This window comes from Panthera pardus, unplaced genomic scaffold (genome assembly GCF_024362965.1).
Source record: "Panthera pardus isolate Hobbes unplaced genomic scaffold, ASM2436296v1 HiC_scaffold_11, whole genome shotgun sequence".
NCBI classification, from domain to species: domain Eukaryota; kingdom Metazoa; phylum Chordata; class Mammalia; order Carnivora; family Felidae; genus Panthera; species Panthera pardus.
Genome location: NW_026526666.1, coordinates 52909288 through 52929853, shown reverse-complemented (window position 1 = coordinate 52929853; position 20566 = coordinate 52909288). Strand labels below are relative to the sequence as shown.

Genomic DNA, 20566 nt, shown 5'->3' with positions numbered 1-20566 from the left:
AAACCTTGTTGAGAACTGTGATACTGTGATTTATGTATGTGATCATTCAGATGACCAAAGTATATATATTTGGTCTTCACAGTTCCTGGCTTATAGCTCCCCAAACCCTTAGAATTTCCGTAAATGTAGAGAGTGATAAAGATTTCATTATGTTTGGAAATCGCCTAAGGATCAGGGCTGGTTGCCAGTTGAGCCAACCACATTTTTAGAGGACTGGTACTTTCAGTCCTACCTCATGAACTCTGGGGAGGAGAGAGGGACTGGCGGTTGGCTCAGTCGCCAATGTCCAATGATTTAATCCATTGTACCTATGTAATGAAGCCTCCATGAAAACCCAAAAGGACAGCGTTCAGAGAGCTTCCAGTTGGCGAACACCTGGGAATGTGGGTAGAGGGGACACACCTAGAGAGGGCTTGGAAGCTCAGTGCCCTCTCCCCACACCTTGCCCTCTGGTAAGCTATTACCTGTACTTCTGATGGACTGGCTATACATCAGAGGTTCCCAGGACCTCCTCCTCATGTTTGGTTAGTTTGCTAGAACAGCTCACAGGCTTGGCATTATAGTGAAGGAACATATGGCTGACAGGCAGTTCCCCCTGAATACTTTCACTGCTGTTAGAAAGGAGTAATACTCAAAAGCGGGAAAAAGACATTCTGAAGGATCTTGAGTAGATTGCAGGCTACAAAGTAGAGTACAATGTAATTCTGGATCTGCAAGGGTCTGCAATGAGCCAGGTATTAGCAACACAATGTTTTTAATAACTACCTTCCATCTATGAGGAGATATGGGAGGGGCTAGAAAAATGAACTCATAGGTAAACAGGTTGAGACAATAATACTTGACTGTACAGTTTTGAAAAAGTAAACTTAATGGGGATCCTGAAAGGCGGCGGTGATGAGAATTTGTACTTCTCAAGCAGCCAAAGGAACCCCTTTATCTTTCAGTCTCTTTGAAAATTAAGAAAAAGCAATAGAAAGGGGGCAGTAGCTCCTGGCTACAATGAGGCGTAAGTGGCCTGTAACCCAACCTCTTCCAAAAAGCTGGCAAGCCCTACCTTTTCTGAGCCTCTTTCCATTAAGGTAAAATAAAGCACTTGGATCAAATGGCTTTTAAGATCTCCTCCAGATTGTCCCCACCAAGACAGAAACTCTCTATTCCCGTGAGGAAGAGTAAATACAAAATGGCCCTCTGAGGTTTAAATTGGTCTTAGTTACCTGCAGACTTTGAGGTCCCAAGGTGTAAGAATAACTATTTAAAGGTTCACGAAAGCTTCAGGAGCAAAAGAGGTTACTGGTCTTTGTGTCTCTAAATAAACCACGGTGTAAGAGAGAAAACGAGTGTTTGAAAAGTGCTAAAGTTCATATTAAGCAAGGCAAGTCCATCTTCGGAGAAAGGTCTCCTACGGACTTGTTCTCTGGTGCTCCCACCCCCAACTAAACCGGCTGCAGCCACAGCCATGGAAACGCAGACAGGCAGGCGCGCGCGCGCACACACACACGCACACAAGCATCTTGGGGCTCAGAGAAAAGTGCTGCTCAGTAAATGAGTGTCCTTCCCTTCGCTACCGGTTGTAATTTCCCCCCTTCCCTCTCCCCATTTTCTCGGTCTCCACCCTAAGGCCGAAATTCCTTGCAGCCAGGAACCGCGATTGCTGGGCCTCTGTAGCTCAGGACTTGCACTGGTTTGGCTGCCTTGGAGCGTCTTGGCCCGCGCACCCAGCGGTCCCGGAGGAGCCGAGGCCCCAGCCGACGGATTGAAAAGGATGGGTGTAGGGCAGGTTAAGAGATTATGCGTAGGGCTCAGGATCTGGGAGAAAGGCTCCGGGAACAAGACCCGGTTTACAGGCTGAGAGTGCATTTCCGGGGCAAGCCCAGGACCAGGATCACGGGGTAGGCGGAGCTCTGCGAGCCGGGGGTGGAGTTGTGGACGATCTGGGCGGGGCTTTGCGTGGCAAGGGCGGAGCTCTGCGTGGCCGGAGTGGGCTTAGGACCTAGAGGGACGGGGCTCTGAGTGGAGGGGAAAAGGCGATCGGGACCCTCAGGGCGGGGTTCTGAGTGGCGTGTCAGGGAGTAATCGGGACTGGCAGTGGCGGGGCTGTGCGTGGTTGGAGTAAACTTGGAGCCCACAGGGACCCGCAAGGGCCCGGCTCTGCGTGGCTGGCTTGGACAAGCAGGGGCGGGGCTCTATGTGGCTGGGTAGGTAGGAATCGCGACAGTCAAGGGGCGGGGCTCTGCGTGGCAGGGCTGGCCGAGATGGGACAGGCAGGGGCGGGGCTCTGCCAATTGGGTCTCGGACGAGCAGGGGACGGGGCTCTACATCGCGTGGCAGGCGGAGATGAGACCAGCAGGGGCGGGGCTATGGGGGCGGGGCTGGAGGAGCCGGAACCCGCAGGGGCGTGCTCTGTATGGCGGGGCGGGAAGGATCGGAAACGGCAGGGGCGGGGTTCTGCGTGGAGGGGCGGGGTTCTGCGGGAGGGGCGGGGTTCTGCGTGGAGGGGCGGGCCCGGGGCCCGTGGTGCGACCCCGGGCCGGGTCTGGGCGGCCGGCGGGCCGTGGCAGGAAGCCGGAAGCAGCCGCGGCCCCAGCTCGGGAGACATGGCGGGCGTTAAAGGTAGCTGGTCCTGCGGTGGGGTGTCGCCGCCGTCCCGGGCTAAGCCTGGAGTTGCGCTCTCAGCGTGTGGGCGGGGAACGGCCTCCCCCAAGCCTGCCGCTCTCCCCTTCTCTCCGGGGGCGGAGGAGGCGCTCACCCTCTTCTTTCGCCCGGCAGGATGCGGGTGGAACCTCACTGGTCTGCACGCTCCTGCCGGTCTCTCCGGGACCCTCCAGGCGAGCCAGGAGCAGTACCCTTCTTGGAGACCCGGGTAGACCAGGAGCATCACCTCTAGGCTCCTCAGTACCCCCGCCCCCATCTCTGCTCAGTTTTAAACGGACTGGGTTTCCATTTCCCGACATGTCCACCCTGACGCCTCTCCTCCCTCTTCCTGCCGCTCCGCAGTTTCCAGTTTCTTCTAGAGCAGCCATTGTCTCCAGTCTTCTCGGCCCCGGGGTTCTTAATTCTTTCGGTACTGATGAGTTTTCCTAGTTGGGCAGAGTTGACTGCAGGCAACAGAAAGCCCACGGAAATTGTGGAGAATAGATTGGGTGGAATGTTATCGCTGCTTTCTTTAGTGTTTATTCATCTATGGACAGACAAGAAAGTAGTGTTTGTACAGAGAGTGTTCAACTACAGGGGCAGTTGAAAAAGGAGGTACCAAGAACGCCGCTTCCCTTATCTGTATGACTTTAGAGAAGTGGGGGATGGCAGCGGTAGGAGAGGCTATTGGAAGGCTTCCTGTTATTTTGGTAGGAAACCATTCGATTTCTGATGTTTGAATAGAGTAGTGTAACTTGTTTCTATGTTGGAGTTAACTTCCATCTTTGGTACCATCATTGGTAACCAAAGATCTTCCTAGTTAATCAACATCTGTTATAAACATGTATACGATATATTTGCATGCATGTGTGTGCACTCTGAAATTTATCTGAGTATGTGAGCTATTAGCAGACACATTGTATCATTATTTCTGGCTGACTTTTATATTCACCATCAGTTTAGTAAATGTGATTTACTTGGACAGTGTCCAGTGTGTAACGTGTCCATTTGAAGACAATGCAGAAAAGGGGTGACCGATAGTATCCCAGTACTGGACTGCGCTGTGCTTAGTCATGCCCAGAAACTATCAAGTAATGATACTGTTTATGTGTGAATGTGTTAGAAATTGTGATGTAGTGAAAAGGAAGACCATGAAATGGAAAAGGACTAAGGGAAGGAAGCTACAGATAGTTCACTAAGGGGTAAACTATCTTACAGATTGAGGGACCATTGTATGCCTGTGACTTGGGATAAAAAGATAAAAGTTATTTTTGGGTGACAGAACTGGAAATGATTATATTACTGTTGAAGTGTCCAAGGTGTCCTTAGATAACAGGAGGAGCACAAAGATGGTGTTATGGATTAAATTGTATCCCTCAAAAGGTATGTTCAAGTTCTAACTCTCCGGTATCTGTGAATGTGACCTTATTTGGGAATAGAGTCTTGGCAGATGTTATCATTAACTTGATGATGATACTGGATTAGAGTGTGCCCTAATCCAATGACTAGGGTCTTTATAAAAAGGGGGGGGGGGTCAGAATTTACACATGGAATCACAGGGAGAACACTGTATGGAGACAGAGGCAAAAATTGGACTGAGGCAGCTAGAAGCCAGGAAACATCAAAGATTGCCAGCAACCACCACGAGTTAGGAAAAAGCAAGGAAAGATTCTTCCTTAGAGCCTTCAGAGGAAGCATGGTCCTGCCAATACCTTGATTAGAGACGTCAAGCCCCCAGAAGTGTGAGAAAATAAACTTCTGTGGTTCTAATGGTCCAGTTTGTAGTATGTTGTTAATGGCAGCCCCAGGAAACTAACACAGATGGGATAACTTAACCCTGCTCTGGGGAGAAAAAGGCAGTTCTTGAATTGAATCTAAAAAAATCAGTAAGGCGTCACCTGGCTAAGGAGGGAGCAAGGACAGTTTTTCCAAGTGGGGAGAATTGTGCCAGATCAACTCGTAGGCTGTGAAAGTGGCTGTGAAGGGGTGACACCAGCGTTGTGTATTTGAGAGATTGCTGTCTGCTGCTGCTGTGTGGAAGATGGATCGGAAGAATCAAGGTTGGAGGCAGGCATGAGATGGTGAGGGCATGCACCAGGGCAGTAGTAGAGGGTTCAAGAGAGGAGGGTGGGTATCTTAGTCCTTTAGGGCCGCTCTAACAAAAATACCGGAAACTGGATGGCTTACGGAGCAAACATTTGTTTCTCAATTCTGGAGACCGAGAAGTCCAAGATCAAGGTGCCAACAGATGCAGGGTCTGGTGAATGTCTGCTTCCTGGTTCATAGACATCTCACTGTGTCCTCACATGGCAGACAGGGCAAGGGAGCTCTGGAGTATCATTTATGAAGGCACTAATCCCATCCATGAGGGTCCCACCTTCATGACCTAATCACCTCCCAAAAGCTTTAAGTACCATCACATTGGCAGGAGGATTTAACATGAATTTGGGGAGGGAACACGCTCATTCAGTGTATAGAGGTGGTTTTGAGTGACACCTGGGAGGTTGAGTCACCTTAACTTGGTGATCTTCTGTAAGACAGAAGGTGATGATAGTGTTCGTTGGTCTTTCAGGATAGAACTTAAAGGGAAGAATGTGTTTGGAAGGAGAGGGTGGGATGTTTGGGTTTTATACATGTCGACTTTGAGGTCCTTGTTGGCTACCTGGGCAGAGAAGTCCAGATTGGAGTTGGAGGTGCAGGCCTAGGTCCCAGGACCTGTTCTGGGCTGCAGCATCAGATGTGGCTGGGCCCTCGTGATACTAGGGAACTTTGGGTCAAACGCAATGTCTCAGCAGAAGGATAGTCTAAAGAAATGAAGTTGGATTCCTTGTTAGCTCCAACTTTAAAATATGGCAGAGGATGTTGATTCCCCCCAAAAAGAAAAAAGAATCAATCAACTGAAGATACATTTGTGAACCTTGAGAGATGGGTGTCACAGACCGGAAAGAAGAGGTCTCTGGTTCCTAGCTTTGAAGAAGGGAGTGATACAAAAGGTCAGGCACAGGGAAGGGATAGTGCCAACCAAGAAAAGACCATCTGTAATGAAACAATATGCGAAAAGTTCCTTTTGTACGTTTTTCTTTAAAAAGTGACATGTACGACATGGAAGAGTACAAAAATTAAAATTGGCAGTCTTGTCTTGTGCCCTAACGTCTATATACTTCCAGATGTTTTTAAAAAGCACCTTCGCATCTTCCTATAAAACAGTCTCCCTAAATCTCTTAAAGTAAAAGGAAGCAATCAAAATGTTAATTAATTTAGTGAATGACTAATTGTGAGTATTATGGATTTTTTTCAGAAGAAAATTTGGCTAAATTGTGTCTGGTGCTTTGAATTTATACCTTTAGCAAAGAATATTGCTAAAATGAGCAAGTACCTTCATCAGTTAGCATTTATTTATGGAACACCTTCTTTTTGCCAAACACTTCACATGGATTATCCCCTTTACTTCTCATAAGCTGCGTGATAAGGTGGCACCATTATTCCCATTTTATAGGTGAGAAATTTGATTGAAAGAGGTTCAGTTTCTCTCCAAGGTCACACAGCCAGTTGGTGGCAATGTTGAAATTTGAACCCATGTTGGTGACTCAGAGCTCAGGATTTTTTTTAACAACCTTGATACTCTGTCTCCCACTCAGCAACATGACAAGGACAAATAACGTTCCTACCCCCTCAGCGATTAGTGTTGAACAGATGCAGGGAATAAATATTTTATTTGGTGGATACTACTTGGGAGTCATTTTGTATGAAAACATGAAAGTAGTCTTCAAATACTTGAAGTACTGGGATTGGGAGAGACAGAATGATCAAAGGGCATATATATATATATATATATATATATATATATATATATATATATTACAGTGAGGCAGTTTTGGATATAATTTGAAGAAAGGATTTTCAGCATTTAGATACTATCAGAAGGAAATGATATGCCTCAGGCAGTAGTGAGTTCTCTTCACTGGAGTTGTGCAGACAAGCTGGTTGGCCTCTTGTGACAAATAGAGGGAATTTATATATTAGATAGGGGTTGGAAAATGCTTGAGACCTTTCTCACCTAGTGATTTTAAAGTGGTGGACACAGGCAGTCATTTGCTAGTCAAATGTGATGTCAACTAATGAAATAACTACATTTGTGTAAATTGGGAACCTTTTACTTCTTTAAGTGAATGTTTTTGTTTAAGATATAACTCACATACCATAAAATTAACCTTTTAAAAGTGGAACATTCTATGGTTTTTAGTTTATTCACAAGTTTGTGCAACCGTTGCTACCATTTAATTCCAGAACATTTCACACACACACCGCGCCCCCCCCCCCCCCCCCCCCACGCCCCAGAAGAAACTCCATACCCATTAGTAGGCACTCCCATTCCTCCCCTCTTCCCCCAGGTCCCTGGCAACCACTGATTGGGACCTTTTAACTCTTGGTTTTATTTTTCACAGCTCTTGTGGCATTATCCTTCAGTGGGGCTATTGGGCTGACTTTTCTTATGCTGGGATGTGCCTTAGAAGATTATGGGTAAGTGTTCATTTCAAAAAGAGCTATTCTTGTTTTTGTGCGTTTGTCACTGTTCCTGTGAGTGTTAGCAAGTTTAGTGAATTTAGCGCCGGGCTCTAACCAATGAGTTAGTGAAGTCCAGGTCCATTCGTGGGTCAGTTATATTTGTGCAGAGAAAAGCTCTTTTTAGACTTGATGTATTCATTTAGTAAGCATTTCTTGAACACCTACTCTGGACCCGCTGGGGATATAAAAAGGAAGAGATACAGTCCTGTCCTCAAGGAGCTTGCAATTTGAGTTGTGCCTGAGAGGCAGACAGGCGTTGGTCTAGTCCATAAGATGACAGCTGTAGTGGAGACATGTGCACAGTACACGGAGAGCTTTGAGAAGGTGTATCTGAGTTTCTTTGGGAGAGTCAGGCAGGGCTGCAGAGAAGCTGTTGTCTTTAAGCTGAGACTTTGTGTCTAAATAAGAGTTTGTGGGGCTGATGAGTTAGGGGAGGGCATTCCAGGCAGTGGGAACATTCACCAAAATGTGTTTATTCAGCAACTCTTGGTTGAGTGCTTACCACATGCCAGCCACTGTTATGGGAACTGGAGATTAAGAAATAAGAACAAAGGTCCTACTCTCTTAGAGTCTGTGTTGCAATGGGGGAGATGGACACTAAACAGATTTAAAAATGTCCATTCTATCAGAGGTAGAAATGTTATGAAGAATAAATGATAAAGGGCACAGAGACTGGGGAGACGGTGGTCAGGGAAGGCCTCTCTGAGAGGGTGACTTGTGAGCAGAAATGCAAAGAAAATAAGGAAGCAGGCCATGCCGGAAACTGGGGAAGGAGGACTTCAGGCAGTAGGAAAGTCATATGCTCAGGCCCACAGACATTAAGGCATAGAGACTCTCCAGGAAACCACATGTGGTTCATTATGGTAGAGCATAGAGTGTAGCTGGGATGAGCAATAGAAGGGTTGGTCAAGGATGTAGAGTCAATCAGTCTTTAGGGCACTGTATGCCATGTAAAAGAGGTCAGATTTTACACTTCAAGCCATAGGAGCTGGAAAAATATCCTGAGAATAGGTTTGGAGGGTGAGGGGATTTCTGTTTGAAAAAAGTCAGTCTGGCCAAAATGTAAGAGTGGATAGCAAGGTGCTGAGACTGCCGTCAGGACACGCAGTAGGGCACTACTGTCATAAAGCAAGCAAAATGTCGGGCCGTGGCAGTAGGAATGAAATAAAAGGAAAGAGAGAGATCTAGGTGGCAGAACTAACAGGTTTTGTTAACTGATGTCAGGATTCAGCAGGGGAGAGGGTTCTGGGATGCCTCCCAGGTGATTGGTTGAGCATCTAACTGCACAGGAGATGCTGGGACTAACTTAAACCAGCTGGAGCTAGTTGTTGGGACATTTGATGAGTTCGGATCTCTCACCCCAGTCCTGGCCAGAGATTGTCTAAACACAAGAGGGAGCCGGTTGTAAGCAATAACTTCTATTTGTCCAGAGTGTTTGCAGCTGTTACCAGAGTCTGGTTTTTAAGGATATAAGGTATTATCCTCATTTCTAGCTGGGAAACAAAAGCCCAGCGTGGTCAAAGACTTAACCCAAGTCGCATAGCATTAAGTGGCAGAGATTGGACTCATGTTCTCACTCTCTTGACCATTATTCTACAACCAACTCTAAATCCAGGTGTTCTAATTCTCTACGATCTCTATAAGGTTTTAAACAAAAACGAGCCATTTACTGCTACTACAAAGAAATTAATTTTATATTTAATGATGGTGACCCAGGATTATCCTGTACATCAGGAGTCAGCAAACTGGCCCACAGGCCAAACATGGCCTGATGCCTGTTTTTGAAATTAAATGTTTTATCAGAATACAGCCACACTCATTTATGTACCATCTCTGGCCACTTCTGCACCACAGGGGCAGAGTTGTGTAGTTGAGGCAGAGACCCCGTGACTTGCAAAGTCTAAAATATTTACTGTTTGGCCTTTGCAGAAAAAGTTTGCCAATCTCTGGCCTACACGTTTTCTGAATAGTGTATATTTAATACCCAAATTTTGTATGTAAACAAGGTTGCTTCTACATTAATAGTTCTCATAGTTGAATATTGATCGCTTACTATGAATGGGAACACAGTGCCTTAGATTGTTGTACAGAAAACTCTCACTATATTCTAGGAAGTTAATAATTAAGAGCTCCTGGCTGTCGGCATGTCAGGTCATAGCTGGGTCTCTTCCAGACCTCTTCTTGTCTCTGTATCTGTGTTTCCTCACTGGTAAAATAAAGGCTTTGAACTAGATCATCTCTAACAGCCCCTTCAACAATATTATTTGGTGATTCTTGAAACCCACTATAATCCCTATAGTTTCGAATTAGGAGTTAGAATTCAGTGTGTACATCTTGAGTCCTCTTGATGAAGGGCATTTCCCCTTCTTGCTTTTTGGTTGCTGTCCCATACTCCTAGATCTGTGGCTGAAATAAGCTTTCATTACAGTCTAGCTTTGTCACAACTTCTGCTTAGAGGTGCTGACTGTCGGGGTGGACCTCCGTGTATTACTGTGATGTGGATATTTTAAAGTGAATAGAGACTTTCCTTTTTTTTTTCCTCTCAAGGAATGAAGCATAATAAACATCTGACTGATGGAGAAAAATATTTTTGAAGTATTTATAGAGCAAATGTAATTGAAAAGCCGATGACAATTTTTAATAAATACAAAACATTAAAATTTGGGAAGAAAACTTTTTTGCATTATGGTATTATTATGTCTTACAATAAAGATTAGAGTATATCTAAAGTTTGTACTGGTAAGCATATTTAGTTTTATGATTTCCATACTTAAAATTCATTTTGTTCATTCAGTAAGTGGTAATGGAATACCTCATCTCAGCCCTGGGGATAAATGGTGATTGATTGAGACAAATTAGATTCTTGTTCTCACAAACAAGGAAATATCAAATAGGGATAAATGCTGGCAAAAAGTCAAGAGGGTGATGTGCTCAAGGGTAACTTGAAGTATTTAAAATGGATGGTCAGTCTTATTTCACTTAACGTAATATCCTCTATGTCCATCGATGTTGTCTCAAGATCTTGTTCTTTTTTATGACTGAGTAATACTCTGTATTCCATGTATATCTTCCTTATCCATTCATCTATTGATGGACTCTTGGGTTACTTCCATATTTTGGCTATTGTAAATAATGCTGTAGTGAACATAGATGTGCATATATCTTTTTGAAATAGTGCTTTTTTGTTTTCTTTGGGTAAATATGCAGTAGAGGAATTCCTGGATCATATGGTAACTCTCATTTTGTGAGGAGCCTCCATACTATTTTCCACAGTGGTTGCACCAATTTACGTTCCCACCAACAGTGAATAAAGGTTCCTTTTTCTCCACATCCTTGCCAACACTTGTTATATCTTGTCTTTTTTTTTTTTTTTTTAAGTTTATTTATTTATTTTTGAGAGAGAGAAAGAGGAAAAGAATGAGCAGGGGAGGGGCAGAGGGAGGGAGAGAGAGAATCCCAAGCACCCTCTGCACTGTCAGTGTAGAGCCCAGCATGGGGCTCAAACTCATGAACTGTGATATCATGACTTGAGCCGAAGTCAAAAGTTAGATGCTTAACTGACAGAGCCACCCAGGTGCCCCCATGTTGTCTTTTTTTTTTTTTAATTTTTTTTTAAATGTTTATTTTTGAGAGAGAGAGAGAGAGAGAGAGAAAGTGGAGGAGGGGCAGAGAGAGAAGGAGACACAGAATCCAAAGCAGGCTCCAGGCTCTGAGATACCAGCACAGAGCCCGATGTGGGGCTTGAACCCACGAACGTGAGATCATGACCTGAGCTGAAGTCGGACACCCAAATGACTGAGCCACCCAGGCGCCTCGCCCCCATGTTGTCTTTTTGATAGTAGCCATTCTGACAGGTGTGAGGTGATATCTCACTGCAGTTTTGATTTGCATTTCCCTGATGATGAGTGACGTTGAGCATCTTTTCATGTGTCTGTTGGTCATCTGTATATCTTCTTTGGAAAAATTCTATTCAGGTCCTCTGCCCTTTTTTAATTGGATTATGTAGGTGTTTTTTGGTGTTGAGTTGTGAAAGTTCTTTCTATATTTTGGATATTAGCCCCTTTTTGGATGTATCATTTGTAAATCTCTTCTCCCATTCAGTAGGTTGCCTTTTCATTTTATTGATTGTTTCCTTCGCTGTGCAAAAGCTTTTTATTTTAATGTATTCCCAGTAGTTTGATTTTGCTTTTGTTTCCCTTGCCTGAGGAGACATATCTAGGAAAATGTTTCTAAGGCTGATGTTAAAGAGATTACTGCCTGTGTTTTCTTCTAGGAGTTTTATGATTTCAGGTCTCACATTTAGGTCTTTAATCCATTTTGAGTTTATTTTTGTGTACGTTGTAAGAAAGTGGTCCAGCTTCGTTCTTTTGCATGTAGCTATTCAGTTTTCCTACTAGCATTTATTGAAGAGAACAAATTGGGGTTGGGCAGAATGTGAGGGCAGTGGGAGATGCAGGGTTCCAGTCATGGAATGACTAAGTCACAGGGATAAAAGGCACAGCATAGGGAATATAGTCAGTGGTATCATAATAGCAATGTATGGGGACAGATGGCAGCTACACTTGTGAATATTGCATATTGCATAGAGTTGTCGGCATCACTGTGTTGTACCCCAAAAACTGAAGCATCAACTATACTCCAATAAAAAATAAATAAAATTGAATGATCAGGGAAAGCCACTTTTAGGAGGCCTCTCAGCTTAGATTGCACAAGAAGGAGCCAGCCAACGAGAAGACAGGGAGGAGAGCATTCCAGGCAGAGGGTTTTTGCTAGTGCAGAGGCCCTATGATGGGGATGAGCTCAGAGTGTTTCAGGAACAGAAAAAAGGCTGGTGTGGCTACTGACTGAGTGTATAAAGAGAAGATGGCACAATGCAAATGGGAGAAGTTGGCCAGATCATGGAAGGCTTTGTAGGCCAGGGAAAGGAATCTGGGTTTTACTAAGCCATTGAAGGGTTTCCAACGTGTATACACTCAGAAGATCTCTGTTGAGTTAGTGGGTGCAAAGTGGGTGCACTGTCTTGCGTTCTATAGGGAAAGCAAAGGTGACTGAGTGAAGATTCTGCCTTCAAGAAATTACAGCTCAGGAATAACAGAAAACAATAAAGATTCTTGATTACACATTGTGTAGTTTTTTTTTAACACAGGGTATGGTATCGACATACTAATGGACTAGTAATTTTTAAAAATTTTTTAAAAATTTATTTATTTTGAGAAAAACAGACACAGCACGGGCAGGGGAGGGGCAGGGAGAGAGGGAGAGAGGGAGAGAATTCCAAGCAGGCTTCACGCTACCAGCACAGAGCCTGATGTAGGGCCTGAACCCACGAAACTGTGAGACCATGACCTGAGCCGAAACCGCGAGTCGGATGCTTAACTGACTGAGCCACCCAGGCATCCCTGAACTAGTAATTTTTAATCATTGCACCTTACCTGTTCCTGGTATAAATCATCTCATGTACGAGCATTGACCATTAAATTAATAATTGTTTGACCTAGACACTGAAGATAATTCTAACTTTGAAATGGCAGCATGTCTTTACAATGTAACCGTAACTTTTCTTTTTGGGTTTCTTCTGGGTCCATCCGACAGCGTTTACTGGCCCTTGTTTGTCCTGATATTTCACGCCATCTCTCCCATCCCCCATTTCATTGCCAAAAGAGCAACGTATGACTCTGATGCCACAAGTAGTGCCTGTCGGGAGCTGGCATATTTTTTCACTACTGGAATTGTTGTTTCTGCCTTTGGATTTCCTGTTATTCTTGCCCGTGTGTCTGTGGTAAGTTTTGTTTTCTCTTGTTTTGCTCGGTTGTTGCTGAGTTTACTTCAGAACATCAGTTTCACTGCCATTGCTTAGGCTTAATTCTCAAATCCAGATGTGTTTGTAGTTTCTCTTTTCCATTTTAGATCTCCCTATCCGTGCCTTGGCTATGTTTTCAGAATGCTTTCTTTGTCTCTCTCACAACTTTTAGCCGGGGCATGTGATTTCTTGCTCTTTAAACTGTTTTCTGGAATTGTGCTTATCAAATCCTTGCCTCTTAGGGCGATCCACAGAGAATGTAATAGCAATGCTTTTCTGGTTCCAAAATGAACATCACATCAAATTCTTCTGCATATAGGATCGTGAACACAGTTTCCAACTCAATACTATAGGCATCTTTTAAGGGACACCTACATGGTTACAAGAAGATACAGTGAATAAGATGCCATCTTCATATCCAGTATAATTGTTTTCTTTTTGTCTCCAAAACACACATTGTGGGTATAATTTATTCACTTCTTTCTTTTTTAACGTTCACTGCTTTTCATGCTACTTGCTTTTATTCCCCCTAACTACATACTGTTTCAATTTCATGAAACTCTTATTTGGGGCATTGGATCTTGGGGACATCTGCTATTTGTAAGATACCAGGAATAAGAGCCAGACATTGTCTGTGTCCCAGAGGCACAGAAACTAGCCTGATGGGTAAGTACACTATGAATGTATTATGTGTGATAATTGAAACATGATCACACCACCATAGGAGCACCAGGAAGAGAGAAATTCCAACTGGCATTTGATGTAGGCCTCAAAGGCTAAATAAGGTTTTGATTCAAGTAGGGAAGGCTGTTCTATGGAATGGCACCCAAGTGTGAAAATGCAATATGTGGAATAAATAGCAGTTCAATATGGCGGAGTCAAAAGGACGTGATTGAGAAGGAGGCTAGAAAGGTTGGGGAAGCCCACTTGCGCAGGCTCTTGAATGCTATGCCAGTTTGAACTCTATTTAGATGAGAAGCACTGGAGCTTTTTGAATGCAAAATCTTCAAGACCTTACTCTCCTTGTGCTGTAGACTAATATTTAAGTTTGGCTGTAAGGATTTCTGTTTTATGAAGAAACTTTCATTGATGTTTTCTTTCTATTGCTTAAATTAAAACAAAATGCCCACTAGAGGGTACTCTCATCCCCTACTGCGCCTCTGTAGAACCATCTGCCACGCTGGGAAGCTGTTTTCATTTGTATGCAGATTATTATTTAAAGTCTGTTCTTGCCTAGAAAAGAAACAGACCAATCCATAATTCTCTGCAACTCCTGTTTTCCTGAAAGGAGGCAATGGGTATAGATCTTTTAGTACCCGGTATTATAATTAGACCCTTTATATTCTGGGTGCTTTTATTTTACTTAAGGCAATCATTGTCTACTGAAAACATGTTGAGAAATATGTCTAATGGGGAAAATGATAAGGATGATACAGACTTAATTATCAAGCATCACGAAGTAATTAGGCTAATTACTGAATAGTTCACTGTCTCCTGCCTGTTAGGTTATTAAGCCTTTTAGCAGTTTTATGTAATATTCCATTGGATGATTCTAATGCAGAAAATAACAGAGATTTTCAAAGAGTATGATATGAAGAAAGTAAAGATTTAATCCTCTTTCCTTGTGTTTCAGATCAAATGGGGAGCCTGTGGCCTTGTGCTGGCAGGCAATGCAGTCATTTTCCTGACAATTCAAGGTTTTTTCCTTGTGTTTGGAAGAGGAGATGATTTTAGCTGGGAGCAGTGGTAGCACTTTATTCTGATAAATTGCATTTTATTTCTTAGAAGTCATGCTATATGTATTTGTGTGCACATGTGGCCTTTTACTATGAAATTTCCTATGCTATTTTTTTATACCTTTATATCATGTTCACTTTAAGAAGGACTACAGGAGAGAAAGCTCAGTTTTGTTTCCAGCTAATAGACCTCTCCATGTACTCAAGTTGAATTCTTTTATTTGTTTGGCTCTTCATATAGTCATGGTGCTCTCAGAAGATATATTAACACAGTCTTGTACACAGCCGTTCACTTGTGTGATGCATTTACATATTTTGCCTGGGGATGAGTGTGGGTAAGCAGACAGCACTGGAGCAAGTCTGTTCTACTCAGGACTTCCAAGATATACTTGTGGCCCAGAGAGAGCGGCTCCCTCTTTGTGTTGTAGACCCTTGCCTCTCGAAGTGTGGTCCATAGAGCACCTGGCATCTCTTAGGAGCCAGTTCATACAGAATCAGAGGTTCCCCCCCCGCCCCCCCGCCCCCCAGATCCAGTGCATTTTAGATGAGCTCCCAGGTGAATTACATGCACCTTAAAGTTTGACAAGTGCTGTCATAGGGGAATAAGTATCACCTCTAGTGTCCTTGTCTTCCCTTTGGCTGAACCTCTTAACCTCTCTGGGTATTAGCTGCTCGTTTGTAAAAATTGTTTCACCTGCCTTCATGTTGAGGCCTACTTCAGAGTCTCTCTGGTATTTGTGAAATGTCCAAACCTGTATTGTTCCTCACATTTGCGGAATTGTTCTCAGTAGGGAACAGTTATGTCTTCACTGTCTGCAAGGCAATAGCTCTTTTCACAGAGCTGGGGAAACAGAATAACTGCAAAGTAACAGAGTAACTGGGCTGTACCGAAGGAGGCCAGGCTGGAACCAGTCCCTGCTTTAGCAGGGGGGCAAGAGCAGATAGGTAATACTTTCTAACTTCCCTTTGTAATCACACACTTCTCCCCAGCTCCTTCTCTGTACTGCTTTCCACCTCCATCCCCCCTCCAAGCCAACACACTCCCAGCAGTTCTGATTTGCCTTTACTTCCTCACGGCTCTGACTTTTCCTTCCTACAGGAACAGGAGCCAAGTAGGCAAACAGAGGGTGCCCAAAGACGCTACTTACTGTCTTTCATGCCTTGTAGATCTTTTTATATATATGTATAAAACCCCTCTGCCACTTTTAAGTGAATCATTGTGAGTCCGTGCCACGCTAGATCCTGTAGTCAGTTTTTCTAGCTCAACTTTTGGTCCAAGATCTATAAAGAAAAATATGGGAACTAGAACCACTTGATGAGAATACAATGATTTTAAAGGATTATTAATGTGTGATAACTGACACGCATTGAAAACACTAAAATTTTGAAGTTTGGAATCTGAGGAATTAGCATATCTTTTCGTATTCTGGAATGATCTGGGACTAGGAGAAGATAAAAGTGAAACCTAAAAGGATAATGTGCAGTTATATTGTGGCCTTGTGCATAATTTTATGTTTTCTTTTTTTTTTTTAATATATGAAATTTATTGTCAAATTGGTTTCCATACAAAACCCAGTCCTCATCCCAAAAGATGCCCTCTTCAATACCCATCACCTGATTTTATGTTTTCAAAGTTCTTTGTACATATAGAATTGCTGATGTTATTTCCAATATTTATAATTAGAAAAATTATATAGACACTTTATAATTTTAGCCAGCGTTTTTAATAACACTTGCACTTACTTTATTGTAATAAATTTCTCTTTTAACACAAAAGAAAGTTTAATTTCAAAAGTCTTTATTCTGATGTAGCCTTGCTTAAAAGATAAAAAAAATAAAGTAAGAATCTCTTGGTGTTCTGAAATGGGTAGTTTGAGCAATACAGGAATAGCAATACATTTTAAGATACCATTTTGAATGTCTAGTTGGCTTGTAATAGCATTTCTTTTCCTAAAACGGAAATAGTGTTTAATTTATATTCCCTTTAACAAAAGTATCTTTGTTGCTTATACATATTTCATATTTCAGATAACCAAGGTAGCCTTAATATGTAGCCTTAAATAAAGCATTGCCTCTTGATTGTACTTCCAGAATGATATAAAGTACACATAGAGAATATTTGTAGCCATTCCCTAATAATGGAATGGTTTATTGAAGTGATAGATTGTTGGATTTGCTCTGTGTCTGAAAACAAACATTTATTTTTAGTGCTTAAGTGTCATTATAAATGCCAGTGGGAAGTATTGCTATGAATGTACAATACAGAAGTTTCCTTTTGATGACACACATGTTGGGCATTTCTTTTTCCTTATAAAAAGTTCATTTTTTTTTTTCCTGTATGCCATAGAAAATATTTTGGAGATTCAAAGCACATTGCTTACATTCTAAAACTAAGAATACACATAAAGAATTGCTGACAAGTAAGTAATCTTATGAGGAAGTTCTTTATCATGTTCCAAACAACTGGTTTACAGGCAGACTTTGAAACACTTTCACACAGCAAGTGGGAGGTTGGTGATTGAGTGCCCAGGCCAAGCCTTCTGAGGGAGGCTAAACCCTGATGTAGTTGACTTACAATGCTCAAGGTACCTGCCTGAGTTTTGGGTCTTGGAAACAGGGTAGTGTGGACAGGGTGGAGAAAGGAAAGCGGAAGTTTCCACCTCTTCTCCTAAGAACAAAGGTCTTCAAGTTTTGCAGCACTTTCCATCCCCTAATGCCCTTGGGGTCCAAGTACATTCCCCTGAGTTTTGTTGGCCTCCTCTCCTGACAAGGGGCCTTCCTCCCAGCCTGCCCTACCTCCTGGGGCTCCTCATTTTCCCAGATCACCCACCTCTCTACTTCTACCCAGTCCATTTTCTTATTATAGCTGATACAGTGCAGTGTGAGGAAGAAAGCAGTCTGGTCTACCTCTTTCCCAGAAAGAAAGGAGGAGAAAGGAGGACTCATCTCCCCCTCATCTGGAGCCCTTACCAGTGCCCCCAATGTGTAGTGACCACGCCTGCGGCGGCTGCAGTTTTGCAGGGGAATGCCTTGGAACCCAACGGCTCATTCACAGAAAATGGTAGTGTTTCCAAGTACAGTGAAAAAGCATCCCAGTAGTTTATAGAAGGGTAATATATGGGTTAGGGGCAAACCTCTCATTCCTCATCCCTTCCTCTGGGTGGGTTCTCAGCTGGTCGTACTTTTCATGGTTGTTCCTGTTCCTCCACTTGTGGACTCACAGATTTTTCTTACAGTCCTCAAGATCTTTACCTCTGAGGTATTCCCTTCATGAAGACTCTTCTAGAGGCCACAACGTTTCATTAAGTTAATACCATTCCTTATGCTCTCAGGGAAATGCTTAGGAGATGTCACAAAAATATGACAAGTTTGCAAAAAATCCAGATTTTGCACCATAATTTGACCAAATTTTATACGGATGCTAGCATTTTCCAAGCATAGTAATTAGTTCACAACTAGAAATTGTTATTTCTGTAAATGGATGTAACTTGTGTGTTTTAATTGTTTTTCCCCATTCTGCCTCATGAAATACCTTATTTGCAAAAATCCCAGTGCATAATAGCTCATTATGCTATTACAATCACAAGGTGCTTTGTAGTGGCCATGCTACCGGAATAGAGCAGTGATACGTGTAACCCCAAACATGATGTGAACGATCTCCAGGACTGCTTTAGATTGCATTATATATGTATGACGAGGACGATTATTTTTTAAATAAAACTTGTTATTTATACTTTCACAAAGACTTTTATGTACATTATTAAATTAAAATGTTTAATTTTTAGCAGATTGATTTCCCCAGTGTTTTTGTTTGGATAATCTTAATGTGCATGTGACTAGTGTTGAGCCTGTACTCACTGGGGTTGAAGAGAAGCCGTCCAGGCATATGCACAAACTGGAAAGAACCCAGGTCCTAATTACACCTGTGTTGTGGCTCACAATCCTGTGGGGAGACGTGGCTGTCGGGGCGTGCTTAATAATTCGCTGTATTGGAAAAGAGAGAGCACTTGATACTTTAAAAACACGCTGTACATACCCTGAAGAGTCTTTTTTTGTGCACTACAGAAAAAGAATGAACTGATGTAAAATACTGCTTAAGGAGTAATGTATCCTTTTGCACCGAACGTTTGGGGAAGAGCTGGTGCCTTTCTCACGGGGTGGGGGGGGTGGGGGTGGCGGTTAGGCAGCTAGGTGACAAACGGAGCTGGTTATTTCTTCGTGTTGCCCAACTAAGTGTAAAGCTAAAGTTTTAGTAGAAATTTAATAATACCAACATACCTATAAAATGCCGGTAAAAAGAAAAACAGTTCCCAAGGAAACTTCTCTGGTCCAAGGGTTTGTACATATGCATTTTCATTTAGAAAGCACACTGGATGCATGGAGATTCCTCTGGGGCTGGGAATGGGTGCCTGGAGAAATCACGCACCTGGTATTTATCAGCATCTCCTGTTTTGAGATTAAAAAAAAACAACAAAAAACAGCACACTTTCCTATTTGTTTTTTGTTAGCTAAATGTGAATAAAAAGGTCTTGTCCAGTAATTGTGATTGGAAAGTTATCTTCTCCTTCGTACTTCCTAAAATGGCTCTTAAAAATTTCCACTGAAGTTATCAGTTTTTGCAAAAAGAAGTAGAAAACAAATGTCTGTTTAAAAAAAAAGAACTAAAGTTGGTGAAGAATTTAAATTTCAAGACTTACCCCACATTTTTTAAAACGTGTAACTTTGTAGAGAATGAATTCCAATTCCTTTTCTCTGTAGTCATCAGGCATAGTGCAAAATTAATAGATGATCATTTTGAAATAATTATCCCTGTTCAATATTGTCCATGTAGCCAAAGTGGTCCTAATCTTGAGGCTGCACAGTATCTTAATTGTTGCTGATCTCTTTATCAAAATTTGGGTAATTATAGATGTGTCACACACTCAAATTAATTATTAGATATTATTATATCAAAAGTTGTGCCTTCATTTTTTTTTTCAATCCTCGGAATAGCTTTAAACCATCAACTCAACCTGAGCTGGATAACTATTTTACTTAATAATTTAAAGCATAAATGCATCTATGTTTCTGCTTCAGTAGTATGTCCTCGCAGTTAAGAAACACATTTTATCACCATATTCTCTATCAACATTTATCTCCTATTTTTTCTATAGCTTAACAGTAAGGGGACATTGAAGGTTCTGGGGCAAATACACAGGCTCTTTGAAGGTGGGGCCCTAAGACACATCAGAGATATATGCAGGATGTCACATAAAACATATTTTTGAGGGCTAATTAGTGGCATGGGAAGCAACAGGATTAACACACTTCCCACAAATTTAATTTGGAAGTTTAATTTATCTATGTATAAAATACATTAAGGAGTAAACTTCATTTATGCAACAAAAACCCATCCTCTGTATCTGTACTCACTGACTTGGTGAGCTCATGCTGTCTCGTGGTTTTAAATACCTTTTGTAGGCAACTGGCACACATTTTAATCTCCAGCCCAGACTTCTCTAAACCCCAGAGTTGTATAACCAACTGCCAACACAATCTCTCCACTCGGATGCCTAGCAGGCATCTCAAACCCAGCATGTCCAAAATCAAACTATAGACACCCTGGTTCAGTGTCTCAGAACAAAAGGCTTGGAAGCGTTTCAGAACATATTGCACATCCCACATGCAGTCCATCAGGAAATCTTGTCACTTCTAGCTTCAGAATGTGTTCACAATCAAAGCATTTCTTACACCATCACTGCTAGTACTGTGGTTCAAGGACACTATCATATCTTGCCTGGCTTATTGCACTAGTCTCCCGACTGCTGGGTCCCCTGCTTTTGCCTGATTTCTC

The 20566-nt window shown here is 42.5% G+C and overlaps 1 protein-coding gene across 3 annotated transcripts; it reads left to right on the top strand.

The window, feature by feature from the left end:
• Nucleotides 1-2170: 2170 nt before the first annotated feature.
• LEPROT (leptin receptor overlapping transcript) lies at nt 2171-18520 on the top strand. 3 transcript variants are annotated; one of them, XM_019449001.2, is made up of 4 exons: nt 2171-2195; nt 7077-7152; nt 12790-12976; nt 14631-18520. In XM_019449001.2, the coding sequence occupies exons 1-4, from the start codon at nt 2186-2188 to the stop codon at nt 14745-14747; spliced, it is 390 nt and encodes a 129-aa protein (XP_019304546.1). In that variant the 5' UTR covers nt 2171-2185; the 3' UTR covers nt 14748-18520. The 3 variants fall into 3 exon arrangements, with proteins under 3 accessions (XP_019304546.1, XP_019304545.1, XP_019304544.1); XM_019449000.2 differs by lacking the exon at nt 2171-2195 and adding an exon at nt 2479-2610; XM_019448999.2 differs by lacking the exon at nt 2171-2195 and adding an exon at nt 3966-4014.
• The last annotated feature ends 2046 nt before the right edge of the window (nt 18521-20566 follow it).